General features: G+C 45.6%; 2 protein-coding genes across 3 annotated transcripts in view; one reads left to right on the plus strand and one right to left on the minus strand.

The window, feature by feature from the left end:
- The window catches only part of STRADA (STE20 related adaptor alpha), a 64,023-nt gene extending 42,677 nt beyond the window's left edge, over nucleotides 1-21,346 (minus strand). Inside the window, exons 1-3 of one of the 2 annotated variants that reach the window (XM_068262852.1) lie at nucleotides 21,242-21,346; nucleotides 14,789-14,848; nucleotides 11,705-11,762 (exon numbers count right to left, since the gene is read on the minus strand). In XM_068262852.1, the coding sequence (XP_068118953.1) occupies nucleotides 11,705-11,762; nucleotides 14,789-14,800 (70 nt within the window). In that variant the 5' untranslated portion in view covers nucleotides 14,801-14,848; nucleotides 21,242-21,346. Of the gene's footprint in view, nucleotides 1-11,704; nucleotides 11,763-14,788; nucleotides 14,849-21,241 lie in introns of those variants that run through there. The other variant, XM_068262853.1, reaches the window with a different exon arrangement.
- CCDC47 (coiled-coil domain containing 47) overlaps nucleotides 21,284-22,125 on the plus strand; it is a 42,801-nt gene continuing 41,959 nt past the window's right edge. Inside the window, exon 1 of the mRNA XM_068262850.1 lies at nucleotides 21,284-21,366. The gene's annotated coding sequence lies outside the window, so the exon portion shown is untranslated. The remainder of the gene's footprint in view (nucleotides 21,367-22,125) is intronic.

A 22,125-nucleotide genomic window follows, 5' to 3' on the forward strand; every position in this document is an offset into this window, starting at 1 on the left:
AAATTGATTTTAATAGTTTTTTTTCACAAAGTGTCATTTTCCGCTAACTTGTGACAAAAAATAAAATCTTCTATGAACTCACCATACTCCGTACGGAATACCTTTGGGTGTCTTCTTTCTAGAATGGGGTCATTTGTGGGGTTCCTATACTGCCCTGGCATTTTAGGGGCCCTAAACCGTGAGGAGTAGTCTTGAAACCAAATGTCGCAAAATGACCTGTGAAATCCTAAAGGTACTCATTGGACTTTGGGCCCCTTAGCGTACTTAGGGTGTAAAAAAGTGCCACACATGTGGTACCGCTGTACTCAGGAGAAGTAGTATAATGCGTTTTGGGGTGTATTTTTACACATACCCATGCTAAGTGGGAGAAATATCTCTGTAAATGACAATTGTTTGATTTTTTTACACACAATTGTCCATTTACATAGAAATTTCTCCCACCCAGCATGGGTATGTGTAAAAATACACCCCAAAACACATTATACTACTTTTCCTGAGTACGGCGGTACCACATGTGTGACACTTTTTTGCAGCCTAGGTGCGCTAAGGGGCCCAACGTCCTATTCACAGGTCATTTTGAAGCATTTGTTTTCTAGACTACTCCTCGCGGTTTAGGGCCCCTAAAATGCCAGGGCAGTATAGGAACCCCACAAGTGACCCCATTTTAGAAAGAAGACACCCCAAGGTATTCCGTTAGGTGTATGGCAAGTTCATAGAAGATTTTATTTTTTGTCACAAGTTAGTGAAAAATGACACTTTGTGAAAAAAAACTAATAAAAATTAATTTCCGCTAACTTTTGACAAAAAATTAAATCTTCTATGAACTCGTCATACACCTAACATAATACCTTGGGGTGTCTTTTTTTTCTAAAATGGGGTCACTTGTGGGGTTCCTATACCGCCCTGGCATTTTACAGGCCCAAAACCGTGAGTAGTCTGGAAACCAAATGTCTCAAAATGACTGTTCAGGGGTATAAGCATCTGCAAATTTTGATGACAGGTGGTCTATGAGGGGGCGAATTTTGTGGAACCGGTCATAAGCAGGGTGGGCTTTTAGATGACAGGTTGTATTGGGCCTGATCTGATGGATAGGAGTGCTAGGGGGGTGACAGGAGGTGATTGATGGGTGTCTCAGGGGGTGGTTAGAGGGGAAAATAGATGCAATCCATGCACTGGGGAGGTGATCGGAAGGGGGTCTGAGGGTTTGGCCGAGTGATCAGGAGCCCACACGGGGCAAATTGGGGCCTGATCTGATGGGTAGGTGTGCTAGGGGGTGACAGGAGGTGATTGATGGGTGTCTCAAGGTGTGATTAGAGGGGGGAATGGATGCAAGCAATGCACTGGCGAGGTGATCAGGGCTGGGGTCTGAGGGCATTCTGAGGGTGTGGGCGGGTGATTGAGTGCCCTAGGGGCAGATAGGGGTCTAATCTGATAGGTAGCAGTGACAGGGGGTGATTGATGGGTAATTAGTGGGTGTTTAGGGTAGAGAATAGATGGAAACACTGCGCTTGGGTGGTGATCTGATGTCGGATCTGCGGGCGATCTATTGGTGTGGGTGGGTGATCAGTTTGCCCGCAAGGGGCAGGTTAGGGGCTGATTGATGGGTGGCAGTGACAGCGGGTGATTGATGGGTGGCAGTGACAGGGGGTGATTGATGGGTGGCAGTGACAGGGGGTGATTGATGGGTGATTGATGGGTGATTGATAGGTGATTGACAGGTAATCAGTGGGTTATTACAGGGGAGAACAGATGTAAATATTGCACTGGCGAATTGATAAGGGGGGGTCTGAGGGCAATCTGAGCGTGTAGGCGGTCGATTGGGTGCCCGCAAGGGGCAGATTAGGGTCTGATCTGATAGGTAACAGTGACAGGTGGTGATAGGGAGTGATTGATGGGTGATTGATGGGTAATTAGTGGGTGTTTAGAGGAGAGAATAGATGGAAACACTGCGCTTGGGTGGTGATCTGATGTCGGATCTGCGGGCGATCTATTGGTGTGGGTGGGTGATCAGATTGCCCGCAAGGGGCAGGTTAGGGGCTGATTGTTGGGTGGCAGTGACAGGGGGTGATTGATGGGTGATAGGTGATTGGCAGGTGATTGACAGGTGATCAGTGGGTTATTACAGGGAAGGACAGATGTAATTAATGCACTGGCGAATTGATAAGGGGGGGGGGTCTGAGGGCAATCTGAGCGTGTGGGCGGGTGATTGGGTGCCCGCAAGGGGCAGATTAGGGTCTGATCTGATAGGTAACAGTGACAGGTGGTGATAGGGGGTGATTGATGGGTAATTAGTGGGTGTTTAGAGAAGATAACAGATGTAAACGATACATTTGGGAGGTAATCTGACGGCGGGTTTGCGGGCGATCTAATGGTGTGGGTGGGTGATCAGATTGCCCGCAAGGGGCAGGTTAGGGGCTGATTGATGGGTGGCAGTGACAGGGGGTGATTGATGGGTGATAGGTGATTGGCAGGTGATTGACAGGTGATCAGTGGTTTATTACAGGGAAGAACAGATGTAATTAATGCACTGGTGAATTGATAAGGGGGGGTCAGAGGGCAATCTGAGCGTGTGGGCGGGTGATTGGGTGCCCGCAAGGGGCAGATTAGGGTCTGATCTGATAGGTAAAAGTGACAAGTGGTGATAGGGGGTGATTGATGGGTGATTGATGGGTAATTAGTGGGTGTTTAGAGGAGAGAATAGATGTAAACAATGGATTTGGGAGGTGATCTGATGTCGGATCTGTGGGCGATCTATTGGTGTGGGGGGGTGATCAGATTGCCCGCAAGGGGCAGGTTAGGGGCTGATTGATGGGTGGCAGTGACAGGGGGTGATTGACGGGTGATTGATGGGTGATTGACGGGTGATTGACAGGTGATTGACAGGTGATCAGGGGGATAGATGCATACAGTAAACAGGGGGGGGTGGTCTGGGGGGGGGGGGGTCTGGGGAGAATCTGAGGGGTGGGGGGTGATCAGGAGGGGGCAGGGAGCAGGGGGGGGGATAAAAAAAAAAATAGCGTTGACAGATAGTGACAGGGAGTGATTGATGGGTGATTAGGGGGGTGATTGGGTGCAAACAGGGGTCTGGGGGGTGGGCAGGGGGGGGGTCTGATGGGTGCTGTGGGCGATCTGGGGCGGGGGGGGGGAGAAAATCAGTGTGCTTGGTGCAGACTAGGGTGGCTGCAGCCTGCCCTGGTGGTCCCTCGGACACTGGGACCACCAGGGCAGGAGGCAGCCTGTATAATACACTTTGTAAACATTACAAAGTGTATTATACACTTTGTATGCGGCGATCGCGGGGTTAACATCCCGCCGGCGCTTCCGTATAGCCGGCGGGATGTTGCGGCGAGCGAGCGGTGACAGGCGCCGGCGGAGGATCGCGTCACGGATGACGCGATCGCTCCGCCCATGCCCTTAAATGGACCGCCGCCTCTGTGGGTGAGGCCGTCCTGCAGGGCTCCACTTCCCCGCCGCCCCTGTGTAGTGGGCGGTCGGGAAGTGGTTAAACTAGTTGCTGATTCCATCTGCAGTCACTCTGTAGTTAATGACAGTTTAATATGCTTTTGTGTAAACAAACATTGTCTGCTGCAATGGAGGGGCAATCCCTTTCCTGCAGGCTGCATATCATTGTCTGCCTTTTCCTGCTATCAGCCTGTGATTAATTACCATTCACTTGTGTGGGAATCTGCAGGTCTGCTCCCATTGGATGACCTCAGTATAAAGAACTGCTTCCTGCAATGCCTCATGGGCTACCATAGTCTCAGATTCTGTCTGTTACTCTGCTCGTGCCCCACCTTGTTCCTAGACCGTGTGGACTGCGCTGACTCCTGCGAAGGGGTCAGCGAGTCCTCCTAGTTCTGCTCTTGTTTCTAGAAGTTGTTACTTTGCTTGTCTTGTGTCATATATTGGTTCATCGCCAATATATACGCATACTTGCACGTTTATTATTTTCCTTGTATTCGTGTTACGTTGATACATCAGTGTCGCTGATATATACGTACACGAACTGTTTATATCCTGTGTTCCGTTAGTCAGCGTTCCAGCACGCTGAGCTAGTTATCCTGTTCCTGGTCCTGTTTGTGGATTGCGTTCATCTCTGCGAAGAGATAGCGAATCCTTCTGAGTCCTGTTCCCTGTATTGCTCCAGTCTTAGTCAGAGTTCCTGCTTATGTCATATATCGGTTCATTGCCAATATATACATATGTTAGTCAGACGTTACAAATAGTTTCATTGATAGCTGTAATTGTAATACGCTAGGAAATCATACTTATTGTATATTTATCTGTGTTACGTTCATCTATCTTGATCCTGCTATTTCCTGACTATCCTGTCCTGTCTTGGTGAGGCACGCCATTGCTGCAAACGCATTGGCTACCTCATTCCAGTCTGTTTTATTGTGGACGCTTGCTGTCACTAAGTAGTGGCTAGTTAAGCAAGCGTTCATTCTGTCTACCTGTCCTGATCTCCTCAGTCCTGGTTTATGCTCTAAGCGCTACCTTGCGCTGAGACGTTATTACGAAAGTGTTGTTTGTGGCTGTTCGGATCTGCACCGGCTCTGTGCGCCACAATCTCCTATTGGAGTCAGTCCTCTCCTCCACTAAACTGGGGATATCCTGATTCCTTGCGTTGGTGTGTGTACCTCCTTCACGTCAGCTTATGTGTTGCATGCTGACTGTGGAGATTACACCTCCAAGCTTAACATTTCCAAAATGGGGTCATTTGTGGGGTGTGTTTTGGGGTGTATTTTTACACATACCCATGCTGGGTGGGAGAAATATCTCTGTAAATGACAATTTTTTGATTTATTTTTTTTTTTTTTACACACAATTGTCCATTTACAGAGATATTTCTCCCACTCAGCATGGGTATGTGTAAAAATACACCCCAAAACACATTATATTACTTCTCCTGAGTACGGCGATACCACGTGTGGCACTTTTTTGCACCCTAAGTGCGCTAAGGGGCCCAAAGTCCAATGAGTACCTTTAGGATTTCACAGGTCATTTTGCGACATTTGGTTTCAAGACTACTCCTCACGGTTTAGGGCCCCTAAAATGCCAGGGCAGTATAGGAACACCACAAATGACCCCATTTTAGAAAGAAGACACCCCAAGGTATTCCGTTAGGAGTATGGTGAGTTCATAGAAGATTTTATTTTTTGTCACAAGTTAGCGGAAATTGATTTTTATTGTTTTTTTTTCACAAAGTGTCATTTTCTGCTAACTTGTGACAAAAAATAAAATCTTCTATGAACTCATCATACTCCTAACAGAATACCTTGGGGTGTCTTCTTTCTAAAATGGGGTCACTTGTGGGGTTCCTATACTGCCCTGGCATTTTAGGGGCCCTAAACCGTGAGGAGTAGTCTTGAACCCAAATGTCTCTAAATGACCTGTGAAATGCTAAAGGTACTCATTGGACTTTGGGCCCCTTAGCGCACTTAGGGTGCAAAAAAGTGCCACACGTGGTATCGCCGTGCAGAGCTACTTCTTCCACTCAGCATGGGTATGTGTAAAAATACACCCCAAAACACATTATACTACTTCTCCTGAGTACAGCGATACCACATGTGACACTTTTTTGCAGCCTAGGTGCGCTAAGGGGCCCAACGTCCTATTCACAGGTCATTTTGAGGCATTTGTTTTCTAGACTACTCCTCACGGTTTAGGGCCCCTAAAATGCCAGGGCAGTATAGGAACCCCACAAGTGACCCCATTTTAGAAAGAAGACACCCCAAGGTATTCTGTTAGGAGTATGGCGAGTTTATAGAAGATTTTATTTTTTGGCACAAGTTAGTGAAAAATGACACTTTGTGAAAAAAAACAATAAAAATCAATTTCCGCTAACTTTTGACAAAAAATAAAATCTTCTATGAACTCGTCATACACCTAACAGAATACCTTGGGGTGTCTTTTTTCTAAAAAGGGGTCACTTGTGGGGTTCCTATACTGCCCTGGCATTTTACAGGCCCAAAACTGTGAGTAGTCTGGAAACCAAATGTCTCAAAATGACTGTTCAGGGGTATAAGCATCTGCAAATTTTGATGACAGGTGGTCTATGAGGGGGCGAATTTTGTGGAACCGGTCAGAAGCAGGGTGGCCTCTTAGATGACAGGTTGTATTGGGCCTGATCTGATGGATAGGAGTGCTAGTGGGGTGACAGGAGGTGATTGATGGGTATCTCAGGGGGTGGTTAGAGGGGAAAATAGATGCAATCAATGCACTGGGGAGGTGATCGGAAGGGGTTCTGAGGGGGATCTGAGGGTTTGGCCGAGTGATCAGGAGCCCTCACAGGGCAAATTAGGGCCTGATCTGATGGGTAGGTGTGCTAGGGGGTGACAGGAGGTGGTTGATGGGTGTCTCAAGGTGTGATTAGAGGGGGTAATAGATGCAAGCAATGCACTGGCGAGGTGATCAGGGCTGGGGTCTGAGGGCGTTCTGAGGGTGTGGGCGGGTGATTGGGTGCCCTAGGGGCAGATAGGGGTCTGATCTGATGGGTAGCAGTGACAGGTGGTGACAGGGGGTGATTGATGGGTGATTGATGGGTAATTAGTGGGTGTTTAGAGGAGAGAACAGATGTAAACAATACATTTGGGAGGTTATCTGACGTTGGGTCTGCGGGCGATCCTATGGTGTGGGTGGGTGATCAGATTGCCCGCAAGGGGCAGGTTAGGGGCTGATTGATGGGTGGCAGTGACAGGGGGTGATTGATGGGTGACTGACAGGTGATCAGTGGGTTAATACAGGGGGGATAGATGCATACAGTACACAGGGGGGGGGGGGTCTGGGGGGGTGATCAGGAGTCCCCATGGGGCAGTTTAGGAAATTAAAAAAAAATAGCGTTAACAGATAGTGACAGGGAGTGATTGATGGGTAATTAGGGGAGTGATTGGGTGCAAACAGTGGTCTGGGGGGTGGGCAGGGCGGGGGGGGGTCTGAGGGGTGCTGTGGGCGATCAGGGGGCAGGGGGGGGCAGATCAGTGTGCTTGTGTGCACATTAGGGTGGCTGCAGCCTGCCCTGGTGGTCCTTCGGACTCTGGGACCACCAGGGCAGGAGGCAGCCTGTATAATACGCTTTGTATACATTACAAAGCGTATTATACGCTTCCTATGCGGCGATCGTCGGGTCAACAACCCGCCGGCGCTTCCGATTGCCCGGCGGGTTGACGACGCGGGTGGGCGGAGCCTATTGCCGGAGGATGCGCGCGCATAACAGCGCGCAATCCCCGGCCAGCAGCCACATGAGGACCCGCCGCTGATGGGCGTATTGCGGTCGTTTAGGCCCAGCCTTTGCCGCCGCCCATCGGCTGGGGGCGGTCCTCAAGTGGTTAAGCAGTACTAGTTGCTTGGCTTTCCTGCTGATCCTCAGCATTTCATATTTTCAGCCATAGCCCCTGAACAAGCATGCAGCAGATCAGGTGTTTCTGGCATTATTGTCAAATCTGCCAAGGTTAGCTGCATGCTTGTTTCTGGTGTGATTCACTCATTACTGCAGCCAAATAGATCAGCAGGGCTGCCAGGCAACTGGTATTGCTTAAAAGGAGATAAATATGGCAGCCACCATAGTCTTCTCCCTTCAGTTGACCTTTAAAAAGAAATCTTCAATGCCCCCTTCCATATTCTTCTCATTTTTGGTTTTCTTTAAAGCAGACTTTCAGCAAAATAAGAGCGTCTCTCGTGGCCATCTTGCTCACATAATAATAGTGACCCTGAAATCTAGTGCTTCTACCTCCGTCCAGTGTTTGTCATTAGAAATGATCATTGGAGATGCTGATTTTTTGCGTTTTTTGCTAATTCTTTGGCACATTGCACAAAGCTTGAAGCTCGGCCAATCAAGGGTAGTTACTCACTTCCAAGCTGCCTGCAATGCGCAACACCATTTGTATCAACACTAAAAATGAGCATCTCCCCAATCATCTCTACTGGTCAAGTGACGAGTATTTGTGGTTTTGTGATCTCTGCAAGAAGCTTGGGGTAATGATGCTCTGACAAACTATCCAATCAGGAGCTCTTTGTGAAGTAATATGCTTTTCATCAGTGATCACTGCCCTTGGACACCTGAATCAGTTCTGCCTTACTGGACCGGTACAAAAGCAGGTACAATAAGAAAGCCACTGGTACCTCTCATCCTATTGACTCTATATTTTAGCTCCTTCCTTCAGAGGTGATATACAGAGCTGGTAACACTAGCCTTGCTTAACTCTTCTTGGACCGCAATGCTCTGGCCCCTTAAAGAAAACCTGAACTGAAAATTAAAAGTCAAAATAAGCATACACAAGTCATACTTACCTTCCATGTAGTCTACTCCTCAGTGTCTTTCTCCTGTCCTGCGTCCTGTTTGTTCACTGTGATCAAGGGAATTTTCCGTCCACCATTTTGAAAATGGCCATTACCTATAACAGCTTTCTGGTCAGCACACAGTTTAACTGTAACATCGCCAACTTGAGCCATAGGGAAACATGGACATTACCTGGTACATCAGTTTTCCTCTCAGCTATAACTGACAGCTGCTGATATATAACTGACAGCAACTGATATATTTCAGTTCTGACAAAATGTTGTCAGAACTGGAAGAGATCATTGTCAGAAGAAAATGGTGAGCTTCTGAGAGGAACCGAAGGCAAGGTAACTATGTAATGTTCATTTGAAGTTACCTCATGTGTTTATTTTAAATATTTTTACTCAGTACAGGTTCTCTTTAACGACCGAAGCCTTTTTTTTTTCATGCGTACAATCAGTGATCACTGTGACTGGCTCACAGTGATCACCTGGTAAGCATCCAATCCAACAATCTCTTATCGGATTTCTTTGGGGTTCAGGAGCGGCAACAGTGGTATTGAGGACAGTAGAGTTTAACTTACTTCTACTGGCCCCCTGCAAACGTCCTGCACAGACGCAGTACGCCCCCGGCAATGTCTGCGGGAGCCTAAGACGCGCGGGGCCAGGGCCATGCAGACGCAGTACGCCCAGGGCAATGTCTGCGGGAGCCTAAGACGCACGGGGCCAGGGCCATGCAGACGCAGTACGCCCCCGGCAATGTCTGCGGGAGCCTAAGACGCGCGGGGCCAGGGCCATGCAGGCGCAGTGGTCCACGACACTTAAGTCACAAAAGCTGGAAGTGAGCCGCAGAGGCACAGGACGTCTGAGGGGACCGGTAGAAGCCCCGAGTTAAAAAAAAAATTCCCCTTATAGTGGTACTTTCAGTATCCATCTTTTGACCTGAGGTTCACCTGGGGTACACTTTTAAGTGTTCCAGAGTTTAAGTAAAAGGTGTTTGTATGTTCTCATCTGAAGCAGAATTAGATACATACCTTTACTAGATCTCTTTGGCGTCCCACCACATATATTTCCATATTGTTATTTCCTGCCAGTATTCTCTACAGACAGGAAGTGGTAATATACATAATTTAAAGTGAACCTCTAGACTAAAAATCGACTCAGCAGCACTGAAAAGGCTTGGTGTTTCTTTAACAGTTTCACAGCATCAGAACTTTGTTTCTCTTATACAAGCCTCATTTTTAGCTGCACAGAAGAAAACTGCCCGGGCTTTTTTCCCCTGATGCTGTGCAAAGCATGATGGGATTTCTGATTTTGTTCTCGTTCTGCTGTTTAGGTGCAAATTTTTTTTTACATTTTGAATTTGACATTTGAAGCCTAGGGTGTGCAGCTGGGAGGGGTAATCAGGACACAGGACGGTTGGAACTGTGTCTCCTGCTCCTTGTCACCTCCTTTCAACCAAAAAGATGGCTGCCCCCATGACAAATATGGCTGCCCCCATGAATCACAAACATTTGCCTGTTCTTTTAAAACAGGGTGGGTAAGAGATTATATTACCTATCTATTCTAATTAACATAACTAATGTAACTTTATGACAGTATGTTTGTTTAGGCTGAAGTTCCCCTTTCACATACAAATACTTTTTACTAAAAATAAATCAAAATGAGGTTTGCGGTAGACTATAAGCCACTGTGGAAAGGTGCACAGCTGCAGGCATAATCAGCTACACAATGCTTTTTTAACCTGAAAAATTCAGTTCCAGCAAGTAAGGTAATACTTCTATAATTCACACTAATCAACATGAAAGCTTTAACAATCTGCCTTATTCAGTTTTGGGGTTTATGAGGAAATGCATAAACCTTCTCCAGCATTAACAATAATGCTGCAAACAGCTGGAATACAGGGCAGCGCACCTCAGAGCTGTATACAATTGTTATTTAGTATTTATATAGTGCTGAAATCTTCTGCAGCGCTGTACAGAGTTTATTGTCTTGTAATGTAACTTTCCCTCAGAGGGGCTCACAATCTAATCCAGGGATTCTCAACCAAGGTTCCTTGAGTACTCTGCAGAGTTGGCATTTTTCCCCATCGTGGGTGTTGAGGGAAGTATGATAGAGAGCACACTATAATTGGTGGTCAGAATAATAATGAACACATTAATAAAAAGCATTCGAATAAAGGGACATTATAATAAAGGGCACTGTAACAGGTCATCAATGGCGACACCAGCTTTCAAAGACCATGCCACCTGCAAATTAAATTCAGAGGTTCCTTGAGATGCAAAAATTACTTAGAGGGGTTCCTCCAGGGTAAAAAGGTTGAGAAAGGCTGATCTAAATTGCTACCATGATCATATGTCTATACATATATCATCGGGTCTATGTATGGTAGTCTAGGGCCAATTTTTAGGGGGAAGCCAATTAACGTATCTGTATATTTTTGGGCTGTGGAAGGAAACCAGGGTGCCCAGAGGAAACCCACCCACACATGGGGAGAACATACAAACTCTGCGCAGGGAGGGCCCTGGGATTTGAACCGGAGACCGAGCGCTGCCAGCGTTGTGTTGCCAGTGTTCATTAAAGCGGTATCGTCACCATAAAAATCAAATTTCAACAGCAACTGGTCTGAGTGTATTAAGTGATAAAGATGCTAATCCTGCATTCAAAACTTTTTCTGCTGTTATGATTTGGAGTTATCAGATACTTAAGGAGCACTGGCCCTTTAGTAGTCGTGCCAAAGAATTGCATGCTGGGGGTTCTTTTTATCTATAATCTATTCCTCCTCTTCCCTTTATTTCCCTGCCAGCTTCTTATCTGAAACCTAATCCCCTACTCACTTGTGTTTACAAACAAGGCTGAGGTGACTCAGCGATTGGAGGAGACAAGAAAAAAAGTAAAGGGCAGAAATGACATCACGAGTTAGCCTTAACAGTGGGCAAAAGACATGGCCCCCACCAGGAACAGAATTATCGTAATTTACTATAGAACATTCACTGAAATCAAAACGTGGACAGTATAATACATGTGTTATGTAAGCAGGTCAAGTATTTATCTACTTATATATGTGTTTTTTCCCTGGCATAGTATGGCTGATACTACTGCTTTAAGCAGCCAAGTAAAACTCCTAATAAGGTTGAACTCATTTGGGTAATAAAATCTACTCTGTGCTCTTTTACATTTTATATATGAGGCAGAAGGGTCAGGATAACGAGGGGTCACTATTTCTGCTTCACAATTCTAGTACTTGTGTACCAAAGCACTGACCACTTTCTCAGCATGCAGAGCGAGCTCCCACTGTATTCTTCAGGCCAAAAGACAAGAAGCAGGCCTGGAACATGAATCCATCTCAGCAGATACACAGATTAACACAAATATACTGGGAGGACTGGCAATTCCACATACTAGGGATTTGTCAAACACTACTAACCTCCGAAAAACTCCAGTTCCCTTAAACCATCAACCAGGATCCGGTCAGAAACCCAGCGCTGTGGAAATAAAGTCATGAGAGATCAGTGATGCAATGTTATACAATTCTACAGAACAGGAGCCTCCATAACATTATCTGTGTTCAAAGTGAATGCAACTTTATTGCTTATGGCGTGACAGGAATTAATGGGACAAAAACATAGCAATGTTCAGGTCATTATTGTCCTGGTTTCTTAGGGCCAGTTCACATGGCCGGCAACTCGTTTTGGCATGCTCAAATGCTTGGTCAAGTGTTTCGGGTGTTTTGTTTTTGTTTTTTTGTTTTTTTTTAAAGTGGACCTAAACTCTTGCACAGGTCAGAAGGAAAACAGAGAGAAATGCACCCTGTATGTATTTAGAGAGTTTAGCCTGTTCCGCCTCATCTGTGACTAATCACTAGTGTACTTTTATCTCTCCCGTGTCACCAGACTGCCACAGCAGAGATTGCAGATAAGCTAATTTTTAAACGCAGGATGTTGACAATATGTCTGCTTCCATGAAAGCAGAAAATAGAAACAGTGCAGATTTATTTCAGGATTTCTATCAGCTGTAACAAAAAAAACGTTTTTGTGTAAAAGTTATTATGCTGTTGCTTATCTTTTAGAGCACAGAGGTAGTTCTTAGTTCAGACTTTTGAGGCAAACATTACTGAAGATCTATATGTCCCTATAGCTGTGTATGGCACAGCTACAGACACTCAGCTGTGGCTTAGCGGCAGCATAGGTGCTGCGTCCGATTCGGAAACAGATGCGGCACCTGGTGGAAATAGGCCCTAAATTATAGTTATTACCGGTCTGCAGACGAAATAGCCTACCCATCGAATCTGCCTACATGCACTGACAAATGCATAGGCAGGAGGGTTAGGGTTAGCGTTAGGAAGGGGGAGGGGATAGTAAAGTCAGTAGGATGTAGGTTAGTTCGGCGGTGTAAGTACGGTGTAAGTAAGCTAGGTACAAACTTTAAATATTTGTGAAATATTTGTCACCCAAAACCATTGTTGGGGTACTTTTTTGTTTTACCGGTTTCTGACTCTGTAGATGCTGCTCGTCTCCTATGCAGGCATGGCATGCTGTTCTATGGGGTGGATGTGCAAGTGGTATCACACTGCTATCAAATTACATTGTTTGAAAGATATCTGTCCTTTTATACTGAAGACTTCCATCTGAAAGAATTTGCTATGATCATTTCAGCTGAGGAGACTCTAATGTTTGCTCACAGCTTTAAAGCGGTTCCGAGATGAAAAAACTAACTATAACAAGTAACTTGTCTATATAGCTTATCTAAAATTTAACAGTTTTAGACAGTTTGCACAGCAAATCTAGCTGCAAACAGCTTTAATAGTTTATGTTTATTTCTTCCTGTGATACAATGACAGCAGCCATGTTCTGCTTGTCACATTACACACAGGCAAGCTGATAGCATCCCCAGCCCTCAGCCTGTAAAAGGTCCACTCCCATCTCCTCCTCCCCTCTGCCTCTGAAATCTCTGGCTAGTAACACCTCCTCCTCCTCCTCCTCCTCCTCCTGCCCAGACTGAGCTCCCATAAGTCCTTGCTACATTGCTCTAAGAGTGCCAAAGGACAAAAGGAGCTGTGGCCGTGGCTTGTTTAGTTTAGAGGGAAGAGTATTAAAACAAAAAAAACTAAAAGTATTTGGCTTGAGGAATGCCCTATAAACTATATGAAAGGAATACAACTATGCAATGACTAAAAGTTTACCTCGGATTCACTTTAAAGTGAATCTCCGGACTAAAAATCTACTCAGCAGCACTGAAAAGGCTTGGGGTTTCTTTATCAGTTTCACAGCACCAGAACTTTGTTTTTCTTACCAAAGCATAATTTTTAGCTGCTCCACCCATCAAAGAAAACTGCCCGGGCTTTTTTTCCCTGATGCTGTGCAAAGCATGATGGGATTTCCTATGTTGTTATTCACGTCGCCTAGCAACTGGGAGGCATGATCAGCACACAGGACAGTTGGAACTGTGTCTCATGCTCCCTGTCACCTCCTTTCAACCAAAAAGATGGCTGCCCTCATGAAATCAAACATTAGCCTGTTCTTTTAAAACCGGGTGGGTAAGAGATTATATTACCGATCTATTTTAATTAACATAACTAATGTAACTTAATGACCGTATGTTTGTTTAGGCTCAAGTTCCTATTTAAGCAATACAGGTTATCCTTTAAAGAGACACTGAAGCGAAAAAAAAAATATGATATAGTGAATTGGTTGTGTACTATGAATAATTACTAGAAGATTAGCAGCAAAGAAAATATTCTCATATTTTTATTTTCAGGTATATAGTGTTTTTTCTAACATTGCATCATTCTATAATATGTGCAGATTACACAACACTCAGCATTCAAAATGAGTCTTTCAGAGCAGTCTGTGAACTAATGACCTCTCCTCTGTCAGAGAAAAAGTAAACAGTTCACTTACAGTTGAGATAATAAAAGTCAGATAACAGCCCTCTCCACAACTAACTTGGTCGGAGAGCTTAATAGCTTGTTTGCATAGAGATAACAACTGGAGTTTCTCAACTCTTCCTGTACTGGAAACAATTAGACTGATGTCAGCGCTGCGTAATATGTCGGCAGCGCTGCGTAATATGTCGGCGCTATATAAATACTAAATAATAATAATAATAATAATAATAATAATAATAATAATAAATCTGATCTTAATATTTTATTTCTTAGCTGTGCTACACATACAAATCATAATATCATCATTTTTTTTTTGCTTCAGTGTCTCTTTAACAGGTACCTGGTAACTGACATACAATGTACATGTCGGCAAGCATTGATAAAGGAGGAACCTGTAAGACCGCTAAGAGAGCTAGATATCCACAAACCCAGTTATCTACCAACAGCATTGTAGAAATCGAAGCTCTGCTCTTCAGGATATGTTCATTTACACTTTATTAACGATGCAGCAGGCTACATAGTCTGACTAGCCTTACATAGCTTTGAACTGCATCAGAAGAGGTACAATAAATAACCTGCCAGACTGTACAGTTATTAACTCAAATATGCCAGAGGAAAACTTACCAGAAAAGACATGAGGTCCTCTTTATGTCAAATGATCATTCAGATGCCATAAACTAGAACCTGAAACAAAACAAAAAAAAAAGTAGTCATTTCGCTATAAACCAACTACAGCAGCAGCTAAAAATGTTCTCCTAACAGCATTTTACTGCAAGTAGAAAGGATTTACTTCTCTGGTTGACTGGCCATCTTTTTTTTTTTAAACATTCTTTTTATTTGTTTTAAAATTAAACAACGAACATAGAAGGTTCCCACTCGCAGGTGGGGTACATACTCCATACACATTTACCAGACTTACAAGACTCTAGCCCTATAAAGCATTTCACCCCCTCCCCCCCAGCACATCACCAAAATGCAGAATATAGGGAATTACATATGTACTACCATAGGCTTATCACAGTATTTTACAGTATTAACTAGCTATATGACAATGTGTTAAACTGTTTACTCATGTGTCACTTATGCCGTTAATTTGTTGCTCGTCCATGGCTTCCATACTTTCTCAAATTTTTGGGGGCAACCCCTAGCAATATATGCGGCCTTGTATAGGTGAACAGAGTCGTTGACCAGTTTTTTCCAGAATGACAGGGAAGGAGGGTCCTCATTTTTCCAGTTAAGGACTGACTGGCCATCTTTAAAGAAAAAAAGTTAGCTACTCACCTATGGAGAAGGAAGGCATTGAGCCTTCCTGGTCATTGCTATGTCCCCTCATTCCACACCTGTCCTCCGTTCATATTTTGTGACTTTGGGAGTCCTCAGAACACTTCGGAAGCACTCGCAGGCTAGGTTCACAGTGGGATGTTGCTGTGGGCTTCCTGTATAACAGGAACGCAACAAGAAACTTGCACTGCACATTTCGTGACCTTTAGGTGACATACAGTCAGAAAAATATGCTTCACTGCCTCGGTTAGTGGACGCATTATGCAGTGTGTTGGGATACTGTAGTGCATTGAACCCCAACAAAAATCATGCACAGTGAATATTACCGAGACCTACTATTGCAGTGCGACTTTCTGCATTAAGATGCCCCCATAAAACCTCACTGCACCGTCCCACTGCAAACCTAGCCTAGCCCGAGTGGTTCAGAAGACAGGCACATCCATACTGCGCAAGCTCAAACTGGCAGTATGGATCTGATCGTCTTCAGAAGTACTTACAGGCACAAGTGGCGATGAGCGGTGTTTTTCTTCATGTGTATACTTCTGAAGGCTGCCCGAGGAGGGGTGAAGACGTATTTGACCTACAGCTTGAAAAACTGTAATAACTGTGGGGGGGGGGGGGGGGACAGCGAAGGAACAAGAGCACGAAGAGAGGACTGGGAGGGCATACATAGAAGAGTATCTAATTTTTTTTTCTTCCTTAGGGTTGCTTTAAAGGGAACCTTAACTGAGAAGAAAATGGATTTTTCCTTTTGAAACAATACCAGTTGCCTGACACTCCTGCTGATCCTGTGTCTCTAATACTTTTAGCCATAGCCCATCAACAAGCATGCCGATCAGGTGCTCTGACTGAAGTCAGACTGGATTAGCTGCATGCTTGTTTCAGGTGTGTGATTTAGCCACAATTGCAGCCAAAGAGATCAGGACAGCCAGGCAACTGGTATTGTTTAAAAGAAAACATCCATATCCCTCTCAGTTAGGCTGCTTTCACAGTGGGGCGTTACAGGCGCACGTTAGAGCAGCCTGTAACGCAGCCCAACTCACAGTAATGAAAAATCAATGGGCTTTTCACAGTGCCCATGTTGCGTTACAGCATGCTGTGCGTTATATGTGGTTTTAGCTGCGTTAGCCTGTTTGCACATGCTCAGTAAGGGGAGAGTCCGCTATTGTTCCTAGCCACATGGCTAATTAATTTTCACTGCACTGTAGTGTTGTCCAGATCATGAACAATTCGGATCTTTGGATCTTTTTTGAGAGTCGAATCATCGGGATCACCACAATGAAGGATTTGGTTCACAGCGGATGTCTGGAAGAAACAGGAACTGCAGCTTCTGAGCACAAGCACAATCTTCCTGCTGCATCTCTCCCTTCCCCATTTGCACCCTCAATGTGCCTTCATTCTCCTGCATCTCTCACCCTGCTGCACCCCCTGCTTCCCTAGTAAAATTATTCAAAATTTGGTTCAAAGATCCGGATCTTTCAATGATCCGATTTAAATCATCCGAATCATTGAAAAGATCCGGACTTCCCAGGATAGCACCAAGAGCCTCATAACGCGGCTCAATCTGACGTCCAACTTCAACACCACCATGCGTTGCGTTAGGGGCACGTTATGCGGCTTTAACGTCCCCTAAAACGCAACATCTTGGTGTGAAAGAGGCCTTAAAGTTCCTTTTAAGCTAACACGGCTATAGGGATTCACATGTGTGAGTCGGGAATGTGAAGCATGCCGTGCGGTTTTTCTTCGCATGCAATTTGGATGGCAGCCAACTCCACAGCCTTGCTGGCATGGCCCAACCCAGTGGCCAGAAACCGTCTCATGCCGCGTCTGAGGACTTCAACCACCGTGCTCATATGCAACTCCATAGAGGGGCTGCCAATACATTGCCCATGCCAAGTGCTAGCAACCACCCAGCTGGTGAATGAGACTATTTTCATCATAAAGAAGCCTAAAAATTGGCATTTCCATGGCTTTGACTAAGATCTCATAGCTGCTTCTTCTAGGGCAGGCATGGGCAAACTTGGCCCTCCAGCTGTTGAGGAACTACAAGTCCCATAATGCATTGCAGGAGTCTGACAGCCACAGTCATGACTCAAACGCAAATGCATTGTGGGGTTTGTAGTTCCTTAACAGCTGGAGGGCCAAGTTTGCCCATGCCTGTTCTTGGGTCATGGCTCAATACTGTAGTATACTTAGTATATTCATGTATTCAGTATACACATATTGCTTTTTTAGGGCAATCAAATCTGTCAAATATATCTAATGACGTCAAACAGGAACATCACTGCCATTCATTTGCTTGCAAGCAATGTACATTCACAGCTCAAGTCACTGTAAACTGAGACAGCCAGGACAATACTTGTTTTGGCAGGATAATATTGCATCTCTCAGCTGACCTACTAGGAACAGAAACAGGTAGGAATTCATTATGTGACACTCACTATGAAAACATTGGGTGGTGATGTGCGATAGCAGCGACACAGCAAAAAATCTGTGCTGGCACCTTTGCAATGCATACCATAAAGTAGCAAAAGTAACCCTGTTAAATGTCGAGACTTTAGGAAGCATAATGCCCCCACTGCTTTGAATAGTAGTGCATATTGCTTTACAGGCACAAGCTCCATCTCTGAACCAGATGGATAGTGACCTTCACACATGACAATGACAGTTCCCTGCATGCTGAAAGTTGTATCCTTTATCATCTGGAACTGATATATGAATCCCACAAGAAGTTTTTTTAAACACTGTGCCTTGCCATCCCTGTGATCCAGGGCTGTGGAGTCGGTACAAAAATTATCAGACTCCAATTCCTTAATTTATGAAACCACTGACTCAAACTCCAGGTACCCAAAATGGCTCGGACTCCTTGACTCTGACTAATCTAATACAGTGTTCCCAACCTTTTATGAGGTATCGCCCCTTAGGGGAAGACAACTCACCCCTGTCGCCCCCCTTCTCTTAGTACAGTATACCCTTACGCCAGGTGGTGGTGCCAGTGGAGGGGGTAGCGCTGTGACCTTGCCAGCTAAAAACAGCCGGTGACTCAACTACTTTGCGCCAATTCCCTTACCGGTGTAATGTCAGCTATTGCAGCCCCGCACGTTGTGCAGCCCTGCATGCGAAGTAGGAGCCTGCGCCCCATTAAATTGTGCAGCCACGTAAAACGTCCTAAATATCTCCGCTTCCGCACCACGTACACTCCCGAAATTTTCAGGGGAGGGAGGGGACCCCCAGATCTAGCTCTGTGCCGAATTGCAGCCCCCGAGCCCCGCTGGTTCCCGAGACTGATTGCAGCAAACCTATCTCGGGAACTAGCGGGGCTCGGGGGCTGCAATTTGACACAGAGCTAGATCTGGGGGTCCCCTCCCTCCCCTGAAAATTTCGGGAGTGTACGTGGTGCGGAAGCGGAGATATTTCAGGTAAATAATATCTAACTTCCCACTGAGCATGTGCGATACTCAGTGAGGAAGGCTGCTTCTGGGCTGCAATATCTGACATTACACCGGCGCGTGACCAAGCCCTGAGGAATTACGCAACTCTATCATGCACACTTGCATATTTTATACAGATCATATTCTTTGCCCATAATGTTCTTAAAAACGAGTGAAACTGCGACACTTTATTTTTTCTGCCTTTTCATACTGATCGCCCCCCCCTATCGCCCCCCTGTCACCCCCCACAAATTTACCGCCCCCTTAGAACCCAAATCGTCCACCTGGGGGCGATCGCCCCCAGGTTGGGAACCACTGGTCTAATACTTACCAGGGCTGTGGACTTGGTAAAAAAAACAGCCGACTGACTCCTGACTTTGACCCCTCAGTTTATGAAACCTCCAACTCCAGGTACTCAAAATTGCTCTTCCACTCCAACTCCACAGCCCTGCAGTAATCTAGGACAAATGCAGACTCAAACTTCCATACTTAGTATATTCATGTATTCAGTATACACATATTGCTTTTTTAGGGCAATCAAATCTGTTAAATATATCTAATGACGTCAAACAGGAACATCACTGCCATTCATTTGCTTGCAAGCAATGTGATTTCACAGCTCAAGTCACTGTAAACTGAGACAGGCATATATTGATATTCTCCTGCATGCTGCGACCACTAATAGAGGGGGAATGAAATAATTCGGCTTCCAGCGATTGCTGGAGGCTGAATTATTATGTTTTTAAGCAACTTCGGCTCTGTCTTCTGACGGAGCCGACGTTACTCACTGAGCGCTTCAATAGGAGGGATTCCTATTGAAGTCTATGGAGGCGCCGGCTGCGCCCAAATCTAGCAGCGCTGAAAAGCACTGCTCCGCCCCTCATAACCTAGGACATACACAGACAAGAGGTAGCAACAGCATTTACCCTGCATGCTGGGACCTGTGGTACCCCATAACCTGGGACAGATATATTTGCATATTGTAGGATAACAGCAGTCCCCTGTACTTCTCATTGTTAGGGGTCACACATATGCAGACACCAAATGATTTAAAGCAGTTCTCTTGCATCCTAAAACCTGAAGCCCCCCCCCATTAGTTTGGGCTGACATATAGATATCAAGTGACAACAGTAGTTCCCTTGCATGCTGCCTTGAACCTGTTGTTCCCCATCACCTGGAAAATAAAGACACCACGTGATAATAGCACTCCCTCTGCATGCTGGGACCTGTAGCCCCCCATTATACAGACATAAGCCTCAGAAGCATGCATTGTCTTATAGCCTCATAACATTGGACAGAGTGATATAAATCACACATAATAATAATAATAGCAGCCTCCTACATTCTGTCCTATAGTACCCAATAACAATACAGACATATGAACTCCCTCTGCATGCTGGGACCTGTAGTTCCCCATTATACAGACATATCACCTTCAGGGAGCATGCAGTGTCTTGTAGCCTCATAACATTGCAGAGAGTGATTATAAACCACACATAATAATAGCAGCCTCCTACATTCTGTCCTATAGTCCCCCATAACAATACAGACATATGAACTCCCTCTGCATGCTGGGACCTGTAGTTCCCCATTATACAGACATATCACCCTCAGGGAGCATGCAGTGTCTTGTAGCCTCATAACATTGCAGAGAGTGATTATAAACCACACATAATAATAGCAGCCTCCTACATTCTGTCCTATAGTCCCCCATAACAATACAGACATATGAACTCCCTCTGCATGCTGGGACCTGTAGTTCCCCATTATACAGACATATCACCTTCAGGGAGCATGCAGTGTCTTGTAGCCTCATAACATTGCAGAGAGTGATTATAAACCACACATAATAATAGCAGCCTCCTACATTCTGTCCTATAGTTCCCCATAACAATACAGACATATGAACTCCCTCTGCATGCTGGGACCTGTAGTTCCCCATTATACAGACATATCACCCTCAGGGAGCATGCAGTGTCTTGTAGCCTCATAACATTGCAGAGAGTGATTACAAACCACACATAATAATAATAGCAGCCTCCTACATTCTGTCCTATAGTCCCCCATAACAATACAGACATATAATAATTCCTTTTTTTGTATAGCGCCTTTCTCCTGTCGGACTCAAAGCGCTTGCGAGGCAGCCACTAGAGCGCACTCAGTAGGCAGTAGCAGTGTTAGGGAGACTTGCCCAATGAACTCCTTACTGAATAGGTTACTGAATAGGTTACTGAATAGGGAACTACACATGCATGCTGGGAGTTGTAGTGCCCACATAGCCCCCGGGTGCATGCCGGAAGTTGCAGCGGTCAGAGAATATAGAATGGAATAGGACCCCCTCTTGCCCAGTAAATAGCATACACACCCCCTCCTGCTGTCTGCCCAGCAAGCCGCCGCTTCCGCTCTGCCCCGGAAATGACCCCGGCAGGGAGGGCAGGGGCCGCTGACGTCACATCCAGTGTGGCCTGGGAGAGCAGAAGGAGAGCAGAGGTGAGAGCTGGAATATGACTGGCGATGTACGCGGTACGGGTCGGGCGACACTGCAGGCAGGGAAAGGGGGAGCACAGTCACCGGAACGTACCACTTATAAAGAGGGGGGAGTCAGTGTATGTTGCTGATAGCACTGCTGTGAGCTGTATTCACTACAACTCTGCTGGGGGAAATATCACACTACTTCTCCATGTATCTCATCACTAATAGCTGCCACTGCTTATTCTCCTTTATTTACATCCTGTGGCCTCATACAGCAGTGTGTATGTACAGTGTACAGGAGCCATGTGACTTGTAGCTACCACTGCTGTCTTCTGTATACCAGCCTGTGGCCTCACACAGCAGTGTGTGTGTACAGTGTACAGGAGTCATGTGACTTGTAGCTGCCACTGCCAGCCTGTGGCCTCATACAGCAGTGTATATGTACAGTGTACAGGATCATGTGACTTGTAGCTGCCACTGCTGTACCTCCTGTATACCAGCCTGTGGCCTCATACAGTAGTGTGTATGTACAGTGTACAGGAGTCATGTGACTTGTAGCTGCCACTGCTGTGTCTCCTGTATACCAGCCTGTGGCCTCATACAGTAGTGTGTATGTACAGTGTACAGGATCATGTGACTTGTAGCTGCCACTGCTGTACCTCCTGTATACCAGCCTGTGGCCTCATACAGTAGTGTGTATGTACAGTGTACAGGAGTCATGTGACTTGTAGCTGCCACTGCTGTATCTCCTGTATACCAGCCTGTGGCCTCATACAG

The sequence above is a fragment of the Hyperolius riggenbachi genome, chromosome 12 (assembly GCF_040937935.1).
Source record: "Hyperolius riggenbachi isolate aHypRig1 chromosome 12, aHypRig1.pri, whole genome shotgun sequence".
Classification (NCBI taxonomy): Eukaryota; Metazoa; Chordata; class Amphibia; order Anura; family Hyperoliidae; genus Hyperolius; species Hyperolius riggenbachi.